The sequence below is a fragment of the Plodia interpunctella genome, chromosome 23 (assembly GCF_027563975.2).
Source record: "Plodia interpunctella isolate USDA-ARS_2022_Savannah chromosome 23, ilPloInte3.2, whole genome shotgun sequence".
In the NCBI taxonomy this organism is placed as follows: Eukaryota; Metazoa; Arthropoda; class Insecta; order Lepidoptera; family Pyralidae; genus Plodia; species Plodia interpunctella.
In genome coordinates, this window is record NC_071316.1 from 4,964,189 (window position 1) to 4,979,154 (window position 14,966).

The following is a 14,966-nucleotide window of genomic DNA, read 5'->3' on the forward strand; positions in this document are numbered from 1 at the left end:
TATTGATATTCATAAAAATAATAATGGTTTTTATCGTTTGATCTGGAACCTTCACAGAGAGAATTCGCTGTGCCTTTCATTTCTATAGTTTACGCAAGTGGCGAACTGAGGCCTGATAACTGGGTCAAGAATTGTACTGTTGACAGGCAGAAGCGCTGAGCTAAGCTATGTTGTGTAAACTAAGCTCCTCTAGCATTACTTTTAACTTCCGCATAAATTTGTCTTAGCCGGTATACAACTTTATTCTGGGTTCATAAAGCTGAGGATATTAAGTTTTGTGAGTAGAGTTGTTTAATGGAGTAAGATTGTTTTACTCCTTGACCAAAAACTTAAATCCAAAAGGACAATGTAGGTACTTACCGGGAATACAAAGAAATCTATGTCTTAACCTGTATATAGTTTTGGATGTTATATATGTACATATATATTTTGTACATCAAAATACTCTAAATTTTTGGTAAAAATATCTTTAAAACGAATGAAAACATAAACATTGTTGTTCTTGCCTATCATCAAAAAAATATGCAAGTAACGTTGACAGTATCTCGACGTTGGCAACCGTTGTGACAGAATAGAAAACAAAACGGCGACGGCAGGCAGGTAACGGCCGCAACTTTGTTTAAATAAATTATAATTTAATAAATTGTACCACAAGTTGCATAACAAACAATATAAATAAATAGAAATGGATACGAGAAATATACAAAAAAGTCAGAAAAACAGTAAGTACTGTAGTTTTCTATATAATTTATATTTTTATGCACGTTTTCATTTCGAACTTACAACTTGTTTTCAGAGTTTTTAAAGCTATCTCTAAAGAAAAATAGGTTGAAAAATGACCTAGAATTTAAGAATATGAACCGAAGTTCTGATGTTATTATTCTTGACGAGTCTTTTGATATACTTAAAACAGAATTTACTAAAAATGTAAGTATACCTCCATATTTGTTATTCCGTTTATATTTTAACCCATGTGAGGTCAAATAGGAATTTAAAATCAACAAAACAATACATACAAGCAGAGAATTCGTGTACCGATATCTTAGCCATAAGTTATCCTGTCTAGTAATAAACCTAAAGTGCTTTTTATTTACTAGATGATGTGTTTTACTTATCTTAAAGGTTAGATACTAACATAATATACACGTTGCATTAGCTACTCAAATCAGAAATAAACTTTGTATGTGTATATAAATATATTGTATATAACAAATCAGCCAAAATCTTACTGAAACACTGTTCATTCTTATTATGAAAGTACAAAAATAAATTGATAGGTGAAATAGCTTATCATCATTTAATCTGTCGATTATGCAGAATGGAGACACAATAAATAAACAATTGTTTGACATTTACATGGGTTCATTATGTAGACGTTAATTTCTGAGTAATTTTTTTTATAGTTTGGCATTTTGATGCCATTTATTTGTGTAAAGTGATATATCAGACTGGCACTGCTGAGAAGAAATGCTGAAAGCTATTAATTTAATCGGTTTTCAGTTTCTCCTGAAAAGTTGCTAAAAATTACTTATGTGTAAGACAAATAAAAACTTCACAAAAAATTCATTGTTCCTATTGATGTGAAAGAAGGACAAACAAGCACACCTTCACACACAATAATAATATTTTTGTATATTTTACAGGTACGGTCCCCAAAGATTTACTCTCCGATTGTTATAAATGATTCAGATTTATCAAATGAAAGTTTACCTAAAGTGGTAATAAATGACAATGTATGTATAATTTATTTACTTATTGATAAGAAAAAACAAAGCCATCTCAAATTGTTAATTAAAACAATAAACATATTAAAATAAACTTTAAACACTTTAAAAATTCTTTAAACATTAAACCATATAATAACATTATTATTATTAAAATCAATACTAGGAGAATAGAATTTGCCTTGAATCACTGTTATCTATTAAAAAACTGCAGCAAAAAACCTTTCTTAGTTCTGAAGATCTAAGCATACATAGGGATAAACAGACAGTGAAGCTTTCTTTTATACTATGTAGTGATAATTATAGTAACACATTATTTATCAGCCTGTTTCCCGTAAAATAAATGAATCCCAAAAATCATAATGAATCTAATTCCAGGCGTCATTCAACAGTTCAACAGGAGAAATGTCTATTACAGAAACAAGAGATTGCCGTCCAAGTTTTGGGGGTTGGTCTCCGGCTCAAAACATAATAAAAGCCACCCCTAAATACGAAGCCGTCCCTTCCACGCCCAAAGATGTAGCCAATGAATCACTTGAACAGTGTTCGATAAAAAAAATTCAACAGTCACAAAAGAAATTGCTTGACGACCTCTACGGAGAGACGTGGAAATCCATTCCTACACTTTTCAAAACCATAACACAAAATTACACAAATTTCAATGGTGTGACGAAAAAATTGGAATTTGACGATGAGGACAGCGACAAGGAGAACATAAGACAAGATTTAAAAAAGAATCGAGAACTTTATCTAACTGGTACGGATGCAAAACGAAAAGTTATAGCATTTGACTCTGAGAAAAAGTGCAAGAAGAAATTGTACACAGAAAAGGTGCCCAGTACTCCAATTCCTAGTACAAAGTCTGTAAAAACCCGTAATGTAAATAGCACAACAAAGAAAGCCAAAGGTATGACTGTGACCGAATTGGTTGCTAGCATGAAGAATGATGTTGATGATCTGGCGAAAGAAGTGGAGAAAGTATCTGTCAATAAACCAAAGTATGTTAGTAGTAATATTAGAGATATATATTTGACACCAACTGACAATAGTGTGGAGAAATTGAGTTTTATGGGCTCTTTGGCAGGTAATTTAATAGTTTTGTCTTAGTAGTAACATAGATTAATCCCTCAATTGCAAAGAATCGAGACATTATGTCTGGTAAATAAATTCACTCAGTAAATAAATTACTGGACAGCACTCAACAGCCCGCACTAAGCAGTGAAGTGGAGACGAAAATGTAGGAAAGCGATCCCTGGACTCCGACGCTCAACGGCTGACGAAGCAACCGGGAAAATGTTCAGATGAGAGAGAGCCTCGATGCATAAAAATAGTTAAGAGTATAGAATGGGTCCATTGTCAAAATTTAAACAAGATTCTTCAAATAGATAAACTGTGAACAACAAATAAACTCACTATCGCAGTCGTCATAATAATATAATCATAATTACAACTTTTTCAGACAATGTCCCAACTTGGAGATGCCACCCGGATGCGTTCCGATACAAGGATAATTACAAGTCGACTCGGGAAGAGCTATGCAGGCGATTGTTTGTGGAGTTTAACAAGACTGTCTTCGATAATGCGCTTGAGGAAGACATGCCCATATTGTGGGACACTAAGTTGAGGAGTACTGCTGGGTAGGTAACTAGGCTGCATTTATTAAATTATACACAGTTATTCTGCTTTTGTCTCAAACACATATAATAGAAATAGTAATACCCTATTCCGTAAGGATTTAAAATCTTGATATACATTCTGTCGCGACATCTACTGCGTCACAAGCACAACAAAAAGCAAAATAGCTGAAACAGATAGTTCACAATACTATTGAACAGATGGCGCCAGTGGTTAAATTGACACATCTGGATTGCGATGTTGTTATTCACAAGATTGGATGGAATTATAAAATAATAATAGCTGCGCTGCGGGAATTTCGGGATAAAATTACCCTATGTATTATTCCAGGTTATATTATAACATTGTACCAAATTTCATAACAATCGGTCCAGTAAATTTTGTTTGACAGAGTAATAAACATACACACATTGTACATCCTCACAAACTTTCGCATTTATTATATTATTAGGATATTTTCTCTTTATGGAAAAGTATCAGTTTTTTGTGTTAACACGCGTTAAATATATCACCTACTAAATATATTTATACCTCACCCAGGACGACCACGAACCGCCTGGTGAAGACGTCGTCGGGCGTGCGCCGGCGCACGTCCAGCATCAAGCTGTCGCTGAAGGTGCTGGACGCGCCGCAGCGGCTGCGGGACACGCTCGTGCACGAGCTGTGCCACGCCGCCGTCTGGCTTGTGGACGGCGCGCTGCGTGCGGGACACGGGCCTCTGTGGAGGAAGTGGTGAGTTTGTTACCCTTTCACGCAAAATCTATTGGACGGATCGTTATGAAATTTCGTATGCGAGTAGAATATAACCTGGAATAACATATAGGGTGCTTTTTATTCCGAAATTTCCACTGGAGCGAAGCCTCGTGGCGCAGCTGGTTATAAGAATGAGCTGTTCTTTCATAACGTTCCAGGGCGACGCACGCGCTGCGCAAGTTTCCGGAGCTGGGCGAGATATCGCGATGTCACGACATGCAGATACACTTCAAATACACGTATAAGTGCACCAAATGTGGATACAGGTGATTGATTATACTAAGGCCCCCTGTCGCGTCTGTTTGTATGAACGTGGAAAACTTAAAAACTACAAGACGGTTTTTTGTACAGTTGTGAGTACATACATAGTGTGATTTCTGAGGAATATATTTGTGGTAAATTACTGTGGTTTTACTCAAGCGAAGCTGGGACAGGCCGCTAGTTTAGCCGTTATCGTAAAGCGTATCAGAAAGACAGAAAGAAAAGATTTGCATTTATATAAATAAAGTATTAAGTATTTATATAAGTAAATAAGTAAATATACAAACATTTCATGTTTACTTATGTGTTCAAAGCGCGAAAGTTTAAATAAATACTTAATTTTATTTTTTAATTTTCAGCATACCCCGCCACTCAAAATCCATAGACATAACTAAAAAGTGCTGCGGCTATTGCCGGGGCACCTTCGAGCTGATCATAAACAAGAAGACCAAGGAGGGGTTGGTCGTATCCACACCCGCCAGAAAAGGGGGGGCTAATGAATTTGCCAAGTTTGTTAAAGAGAACTACGGTCAGGTCAAACAAGGTAAAACACATGCGGAAGTAATGAAGTTATTAGGAGAACAATTTGCAGCGAAGAAAAAATTGGGAACACCTGTTTGTGTTGATTCATGATATTAAACCCTTATCGAACACTCAACCTAACTAATATTATAAATGTGAAAATATTAAGTTTGTTTGTTACCTCTCCACGCTCGATCTACTCGACCTATCTTCTTGAAATTTTGCATACATGTAGTTTGAAGTCTGGAGAAGGACATGGGGTACACCTTTCATTCTGGAAAAATAACTGTTCCCGTGGGAAATTTACGCTAAGCCGCGGGCAGCTAGTCTATATCTATACTATTATATAAAGAGGTAAGCGTTTGTGAGTTTGTATGTATGAGGCGGGTAAGCTCCGAAACTACCGAATCGATTTCAAAAATTCTTTCACCTTTAGAAGGGTTCATTATCCAAGATTGTTATAGGCTATATTTTATCTCAAAATTCCCACGGGAGCGAGGCGTTCATTTGAAGAAATCAACGTACAGTGCTTGCTATTGTCAGGTGTAAATGTATAACCCATATTAAAACTACGTAATGTATATCGATCATGTGCAAAAACAAACTAATAGCCATGTGAAAAGACAACATTTAGACTTGTACAAAACTGTTGGAAAATCTTATATCTATGTATATGCATACCTATTGCACATATATTATGCAATTTGGATTTACACGCTACGCCGTTGTCAAAATCATAGCTGTATATATAACTATATACTATAACTAATAAAACTGCAAATATTCCTTGATTATGGTCAAAATTGATTAGGAAATTCAAACTTTTGTTTGATCTGTTCAAATTCAAATTTGTTTATTTTGTGAACATAGGTAATATATATGTATAGTTATAACATACACTATGCCTCGCCACTGGGCATACAAAATTAAATTAGAAAAATTGAAGAATGTACTTGCACTAACAAAAATTATTTGAAGTTATATTCATGTAGGTATATATGTTACCGGCCAAACCCGATTCCAGGAGAAACTAGTTTTGCCTAGGCTAAACTAATTCTTCCTACATGCGTTAGGATAAACTTGTATAACCTAGGCTAAAGCAGTTCGTCCTAAGCCCGATAGGATAAACCAGTTTAGCGCGAGCTATTACTAGGTTATCCTAATAGAAATACACACTCACAGGATAAACTGGCATAGCCTAGTCTAAACATTATAGAATATCTAGAAAGACAAAATAAATAGGTAAATTTAATAAAATACTATTTAATTAAGCTTGTTGGACTAGGCTAAATTAATTTAGACTAGGTCATTGCTGTTTAAGCTGAGTGTGTTTATTTCTATCAGGAGAAACTGTTTGGCCTAGGATAAACTCATTTTTCCTACATGCGATAGGGCGAACTAGTATAGCCTAGGCTATCTTATCGCATGTAGGAAGAATTAGTTTGGCCTAGGCAAAACTAGTTTTAACGACTTCAGTGGCGCAGTGGTAAAATTCTTGCCACTGAACCGAGAGGTCCCGGGTTCGATCCCCGATCGGGACAAGATGGAAAATGATCTTTTTCTGATTGGCCCGGATCTTGGATGTTTATCTATATATGTATTTGTTATAAAATATAGTATCGTTGAGTTAGTATTCCATAACACAAGTCTCGAACTTACTTTGGGGCTAGCTCAATCTGTGTGATTTGTCCTAATATATTTATCCTGAAACCGGATTTAGCCTGTAACATATATAATATACTCGTATATATTATGCCAAAAGGCAATCTACATCTTCAACAGTGAATATAATACAAGTGATGTAATTAAATATTTCTAGAAAATGTATTTACTTTTAGAAAATATTATTTAATTTGGAAGGTAAGTATTATGTTTTTTAATGATTTAATAGTAATATTAATGCAAAGACTGAGATTGACTATTGTACAGGTTACAATAAATTTTATAGATTTTAAATGCTTGCATGAGTGTAATAAGCAATACTGGGAGGTTACACGAAGTAAACTGTATTTTATAATAATTTGTATACTTAACAAATGAATATATAGAATTTTAATATTATGTCAAATATTTAAAATATATTGTGGATATACTTGTACATCAATTTGTTGACACATTTGTACAATTTTCATGCGAGATTTTTATGTTTTTTGGTAATAAATTGCACATACATTAATTTGTTTTAAAAATGTTTTCTGTGAGTGTTTGATTAGTTACTAGTATATTTTGTTAGTGTCCTAGTTGTATTGTGTACAATGATTAGTTTAATTTTAATAATATATTTTTGTGAAGTAAATTTGTGTTATTTTATTACCTCTATCCTTTTCTTACTCCGCGTCCTCATTGAGACAATGCGACGTGATGCGATACACGACGCAAAAATATTTGTGGCCGTTCAAATAAAATGACACGTTTTGGCGCCGGCACGTACGTACACCATTATTGCCATTGTTTTCTCCTACTAATATTATAAATGCGCAAGTTTGTGAGGATGTGTGTATGTATGTTACTCTTTCACGCAATATATTTATGTTATGTTACAATTGTTATGAAATTTGGTAAACGGGAAGAATGTAACCCTGAATACCTAACACAGAGAACTTATTATCCCAAAATTCCTATGGGAGCGAAGACCCTGGGCGCAACTTGTTTGTTTATAATATATTGTACAAAGAACGCATGTTAAAAGTACCTACATACATAACAAAAAGGTAAAATGTATACATGACGGACTTATCCCATCTTTTGTATTCGAATAACGGGAATAAAGACCTAAGTCCCATCCGCCATAAAGTCCATTTTGATTTGGACGATCATATATGTACGTATATATGTAAAATAAACATATTTTAGATTCGACCTAGAAAGAATTAGTTTTCTATTGAATAGCCACAATTTATTTAAAAGTAAATGGTGGACACCGAAATTGTTGTAAATACAACATGGTCAGAGAATTGAAATAAATTTTTAATTATGCCAAAAAATTAAAGGCCCTATTAATACATGTGAATAATCAAAATTTAATATTATCGTTTATCACCAAAGTTATTAAGGTTTGCGTTTATCCCAAAATATCAACTAATTTATGGACGTAAGTAGTAATTAAACTCCAATTATTCCAATTCATAGTTTATCGTGTTCTCACGCTCTCACGTGCATGGCCCTGGCATAGGCAAAAAGTAAATAAATAAAAAAGAATTGCCAAAATTTATCAATGAATATCGACTTTCTGTGAACCGCTGCACTGAAACTATCTTTACTATGAAGCGTAGGGTTCAGGTGGCATACTTCGAAGTATTATAACCAATTAGTATAGATTTTTTAGGATACATTTTGGATTTAGATTTTTTTATGTTTTGACTATGCACGTATTATGAGTAATAGGTACTGATAGCCCCCTTTTTTTTGGCATAATAAAAAAAATATGGTATATGTACTTTTCATAAAATTGATTGAATTATCATTGTGATAATTTATTGGCTGCAAACAATGCTGCTGTATATACGAACATTTAAAGTTAGTTGGATCGTTCATTTCAAAAAATAAATATAAATATCTCAAACATCGTAAAAAACGAAACTTTTGAAACAATTTTTATTCCATTCAGTTTTATTTTAGTCATCAGCATAAACGCTGAGACGCCGAGTTAAGGTCGGCATTCGGCACACATTGCTGGTTTTTCAAAGCGGTAAATAAAAGCACTCGTATACGCTACGCAATGTTTATGCATTCGCGTCGCCTGTCCGAGTTCAGGTATATCATAATCCCCTATGTTTGAACGATACCAAATTTCATCAAAATCGGTCCAACGGTTTAGCCGTGAAAGTGAAACAGACAAACTTTCACATTTACAATATTCGTATGGATTCTGGGCGGCGAAGTTAGGTGGTAGATTGGTATCTATAGGTAGAATAATAAATCCCTAATGTGTCTTTAGACTGCTTCAAGATGGAAAAGTGTTTATGATCTCTGCTCTGAGGCAACTCCGGCATATTAAAAGTTTATCTTTTGGAAAAAGCCTTTTACTCTGTTGATGATTATTAAAAAAATGAAGTTCTGGAATTATGACTTAAATAATTAATGTTGACATTATGATAATATATATTTTAATTTAAGTCATATATTGACTTAAATTAAAATATATATTATCATATTTTTTGATTATTAATGTACAGTAGCATTAGAAATTGTGACTGTTATTAACTTTATTTCGATTCATTTTAAAATTATATTTAGTATAATAATAATAATATTGTAAATTACTTTTTAAGTTTCCGATACGATATATCTTGTTTATGGAATAAATAAATAAAATGTCTTGCCTCCAATCACCCAGACGGAGTTCCCTAATTTAGGGATTTTATTTTCATTAACTATTAGGGAGGTTATTTTCATTAACTAATAACTTCTTAACCGAATTGTTTATCAACAAACCTTTACAATAACATAATCACGATATTATTCAACTACTCGCCATTATATCTCACTGATATTACTCAATTTTAAGGGTTTACTTTTCACTTCACGTTACCACTTGCCACTACGACCGAAGGCAAAAATCCGACAAAAATGTTTACGCGGGCTGTCACACAATATAGGCACACTAGCGACATCTGGCGAAATGAATAAGAAACAAAATCGAATACTGTTTTATCGACTAATGTGTGCAAGCTAATAGCAACTGAGGAAGAAACCTTTTCGATGACTGTTTGGACTTGCATTCCATCTTTGAACTAATTTTGTAATTTTCGCTTATATTAATAGGACTCGGTAAAAGTGTGGTGGTGGCGCTAGTGAGCCTGAAACGCCCTTTCGCAAGATTTAATCACAGACAAATATGAAGATAAATACAGGCGAAGACGAAGGTGCATTATTTAAATGAAACATCATATTTAATACAGTTTTTTTTATTTATATGTAGGTGTCAATTTCATTTGTTAAATCATACAGTCTTGGAAATATTAAAAAAAATTATAATTTACAACGAATTGAACGCATACGTTCTTTTAAACTGGGTACATAACAGTATCCCATAATATGTACAGTCTTAAAAGGTTTAAAAAATAAATTTAAAAAAGTGGCATCCATACATAGAGGAATAATTTATTTACATTTTTAGGACAGATTCCTTTAACAACGCCACAAAAATGAAATCACACATAATTTCCGAACAATTACGGTATATTTTTGTATTATAAATATTCTTATTATTCCACTAACTTTTATACAATTATTTTTATTTTCTATCTATTGTTTAGTGCCAACATTTATTATCTTATGATTTATATAACAATGTTGTACATGAAATATAACTTAACTTACAATTATATAATTCTGTTGATTTGATAGTTACTATAATCAAAATTGGATATCTCTAGAATAAAGTGTGAAAAACATATGTCAAAACTCATTATAGGTCATTTGTAAATGGCAATCTTAGTTTAGTTTAAATCTGGAAATATCAAAAAATTTACATTCGTCTGACATACCATTGGTATCTTAAACATTATCTGTGCAAATTATTATTCAAAAATAATGGAATCGTATAAAAAGAAATGGCTTTGTGTCATGATGATATTGACTAGGCAGAAAATGCTTTTAAACGAAATTATTTTTGTGTTAACATACAAATTACAGTTAATTACAGTGGTAACGCTGTATAGGACTTCAAGCAGTATTCTACATCAGTTCTATAATAATGTATGACACGAACAAATAGTGTTTGCAACAGATATGTTGCAATAAAATTACTTTAAGTTATCCCTAAGATGAAATTGTTTAAAATGACAAATTACTCGTTGATTTCTTGTAGACAAATTAACTTTCTATAAACACAACATTAGTAATAAATATTCTTTTTATATTCTTCAATCGTTTGTATGTTATTTTTTATCTGAAAGTAAATTAGGCTCAGTGAAACAATGCTTATTTAAATTTGATATTACCTTAAATTACATATGGACAGATTTGTTTCAAACAAAATCATTATATAGATATCACATACAGTTAAGTCGTTAACATATTAAATATATTGAATAATAATATTTTATATTTAACATGATGTGGATACTATATCTATATTATAAATGGCAATATTCATGATGAGACCGTCAACTTCATGTTAAGCTTAGATTTAAAACTGTTATTTCCATTTTGAAATTGCAATCCCTTTGTTATATAATAATAGATGAATTTGAAATATTTTTCTCAGTAAAAATTTGTCGTCAATATACACAAAATGAACATTTACATGATGAGTATGATGACAAATGGGAATTGCGTTTAACCTAATATTTTACATTTGTCCGATACATATTTTATTAAGATAACAGTCCAATGTTACAATAACTATATTCTTCTATTTCATGATTTTGGCAACTCCAGATGTATCTGGCAAAATTCCAGACTCAGATCTAAAGCTATATTTTGTTACAATAACTTGATATCGTTACAAGCTATTTAAACGACATTTAGTGCTTATCAATGTTAATATTTAGTCTCATTTACTTTTCAAATTAAATGGCGTTATAACAAGACGGCGACACTTATTTTTACACACTAAAAACTAACTGTGGCTATGTACACGAGGTCGTTATGATAATATTCTTAAATATCGTGTTTATTCCTAACTATACATTTTACAATATACATGATTAGACGTGCATCGTCGAAAGCATAGTCATGTTACGTATTGTAAGGCCAAAATAATTGCTCGTATAGCAATCGTGCCTTTATTATCAAAAGCTAAGGTTTTCTGCCGCGTGTGACAGTGTTATAGTGAATCAAGTCTGCGAGGGATCATCTTCTAAGGGTCGAAATCTTAAAAAACCATCTTGAGCAACCAACATACTGTTCCCATCTGTTTCAGGGTTCACCTCGTCCTGAGGTTGTGAATATGACGCCTCGTAGCCACAGTTCCTTGGAGCAGGTTGTGGCGTGGCGAGTGCTGTAGGGTAATTCCTATCATTAGGGTCTTCAGTAAACCCGTACAAGTCCGTAGACTTAGGCCGGTCTGGGAATCCGTTGCCTTTGCCGCGTTTTTGACTACCACTAGAATTGACCATTGAAGTAGAAGGGGAATTCCGTCGCTGTGAGTTCCTCACTTGCTGACAAGGACCGAAGCTTCTGTTAGGATTCAAAGTTTGGATACCAGAAGCATGGTAGGATGCATTTTCGGTGTTATAATTGCCATATTCATCAGGCAAATGTGGCTGATGGTAATGATGTTCCACTGAACCATCGTAACCCAATGTCATGCAATTTTGTGGTATTTTATTCTTTGCTCTATGCTTCTTTCGTGGGTTGCTATTTGTTCTAGAAGATACCCTGTCGTACGACATGTGTTTGAAATTATGTGAACTACGGTTAGAACCACCATTGTAATTTTGGTTCTTGATGTCTCTTATAAAATCACTGTTACTGGGATATTGTATGACATTATATTCGTGATCCATCGGATCATCACCCTGAAGTGACTGAATAGCTAGATCACAATTGGAATAATGATCATCTGAAACAGATTCTATACCATTATATCCAACCATGTTTGGATGATGTTTGATCAAATGATTGGTCACGCCTTGGCTGGATGTGGCGTTACTAGATTCCGTGGTGGAACTGCTGTGACCAGCATTTGCTATCGAACTGTGAGCAGAATAATTTTCGGTGCCAGAATTATTGTCACAGTTTCCAGTCAGTGTATTCAGTTGGAATCTCTGATGGTCTATTGGGGCACAGCATTGGTCAGGCATTGCGGGATGGTGACCAGCGCTTTCATAAATAGGCTTTCCTGTTCTGTGTGTGTATGTGTGAAGATTTGTATTAGTGCTGCATATCGTTGGATAGTCGGATTCGAATTGGTCATTACTAGAGCCAGCTGCACAAGGGAACAGACCTAAACCAGACAATTTGTTACCGTCAGCTTTTTCTTGTTGCAAAGAAGCTACAATGCTGACCTTCAAACTGATAACCCATGATATCAGAGCTATAATCGTGATCTCTATAAACCTTAGCGCCGATTGGTATCCCCACTGCAACCAATCTAATTTTGCCATGTTCACTTGGTTTATACCGAATATGCCGAATATTTGCAATATTGCCATTAAAATGAACAGCAACGCTGTGGCCAAATTTATCTGTATAGCTTGATACAAATTCTGGAAGCCATTCACATATGTGTGACTCTTTTTCTTAAGAACAGACTTGAGCATTTTATATACATAAAGGTAGCACAGCCCCAAAGTTAGGCATGCCATGATAAATATTATTTGACAAGTTAGACCTAATACCCTTTTTTCGACCCCGTTGGGAGTCCTATAAATTGTATTACTATTTTCAAAGATATGCAACATTAAACACGATAAAATGTGGAGTATGCCTCCCACTATGATTGTTCTAGCACGGAACAAGAAGGAGCAACACGTATTCTTAAAGTTAATGCTAGTGGTTAGAAGGAACAATGTAGTGCTAGCGAACGCTATGCTTAAGAAAATGTCTGGCACATGAAGCAGTATCTCATTGAAGAATATTGGCAACGAGCTATTAATATTATAAGGATCGTAACACATATAGAAGATCCTCATCAAGCATACTGACACTAAGATCAAATGCAATATTATGAAATAGTACTGCGTAAACAGATGCGTGAACCTATTGTAGAAAAATATCTTAAATATAGAATATACTGCTAAAATTGTGAACATAACTGTTGCTAAATAAATGTGAACGTTCCATGCGAACGGCCAGCTAACGCCGGGCCTCTGGACAGGGCCGTTATTCTTGGGATCCTGTTTCAAGATCTTCTTATCAGAATTTACGTTCGCTAAATTGTGATATCTCTCCGTCGACATTTCTGGGTCTCGTAACTCGAAACCGATTGTGGTCGCCGGCGTGTATCCGTCATCTCTACCGCTATCATTTTTATTTTCTTTATTAGTAGAATATTGGAGATTTCTTCTCGTATTCGTTTCACCATTTTGATCTACTATAAGGGGTCTATCTAAATTATTCATTTCAGGGTCTAACACAGCTAAAACTGACCCTTCAGTGGAAATATCTCTACTCGTGTCACTGAGTGTGACCCCAACGTCTTTAGTGACAAAAATGTCACTTTTTGATGTTCTTTCTTGATTGTGCTGAGGCTTTGCTGTGACAGTCCTAAGCAACACGTCAGGTATGTCCTCTTTCCTGCCGTTGGAACCAGATAGTATCCTCGATATAGTCGGGATATTCAACGAATGTGGTACAGTGAAGTTCGTTTGATCAGTCCCGTGCTTCACATCGTCCAATTCCTCAGGCTGAAACAAAAAGTTACGTCAATTAGCCAAAGCAATCGAGATAATTTGATATTCCCGCAATAATATCAAAATTTGGCAACGACAAACATTTCTAATTACACAATAAGACTTCTTAAAAAGTTTCCGACACATAATTTGAGTTGACTACCGAGTTATTTGCCAATTGTGAGTTTGCCAAGTGAATATTTACCTTGTGACTTGGGGTGTTGAGTGCTTTTTTCTTCTGTGGCTCGATGCCTGCGGGGGGCAGCGGTGGTGCGGGGGGCGGCGCCGGCACTTGAGGTGAGGACGTCTCCTGAAATTATTGGGAATTTTCGGTGTTTCAAGTGTTTCGATTAGGACGACTTTGCGTCGAGGGCACAGCTTGCCGAATATTTTTACATATTGAACGGGCATGGGGGAAGTCGATAACATGCTTTATTCTCAGTAAATATGATACATTTTTGAATAATGGTGTAAGGAATAACAAATGCGTTACGAAATGGGTTCGACATTTGAAGAGAGGAGTAACAGATTTATAACTTCATATCTAATTTAGACTGTATATATATTGATTAGTCACTCAATACACGAACTACAACTAATATAGTTATACATCATATTATTGACAACCTCGGTGGCGCAGTGGTAAGGTTCTTGTGTGTCAGTGCCACTGAACCGAGAGGTCCCGGGTTCGATCCCCGGTCGGGTCATGATGGAAAATGATCTTTTTCTGATTGGCCCGGGTCTTGGATGTTTATCTATATATGTAGTTGTTATAAAATATAGTATCGTT

General features: G+C 34.4%; 2 protein-coding genes across 5 annotated transcripts in view; one reads left to right on the forward strand and one right to left on the reverse strand.

Annotated features, from left to right (window-relative positions):
• Positions 1-566: 566 nt before the first annotated feature.
• Gcna (Germ cell nuclear acidic peptidase) lies at positions 567-7,191 on the forward strand. Its single transcript, XM_053763170.2, has 8 exons — positions 567-722; positions 797-927; positions 1,644-1,733; positions 2,103-2,808; positions 3,184-3,361; positions 3,900-4,091; positions 4,271-4,378; positions 4,733-7,191. Exons 1-8 carry the CDS (start codon positions 686-688, stop codon positions 5,004-5,006), a joined length of 1,716 nt encoding a protein of 571 aa, XP_053619145.1. The 5' UTR covers positions 567-685; the 3' UTR covers positions 5,007-7,191.
• Positions 7,192-9,786: 2,595 nt separating this feature from the next.
• LOC128680260 (uncharacterized protein) overlaps positions 9,787-14,966 on the reverse strand; it is a 533,151-nt gene continuing 527,971 nt past the window's right edge. For all 4 annotated transcript variants that reach the window (XM_053763301.2, XM_053763302.2, XM_053763303.2 and 1 more), the window contains 2 exons: positions 14,382-14,486; positions 9,787-14,191 (listed from right to left, as the gene is read on the reverse strand). In XM_053763301.2, coding sequence (XP_053619276.1) covers positions 11,678-14,191; positions 14,382-14,486 — 2,619 coding nt within the window. In that variant the 3' untranslated portion in view covers positions 9,787-11,677. The remainder of the gene's footprint in view (positions 14,192-14,381; positions 14,487-14,966) is intronic.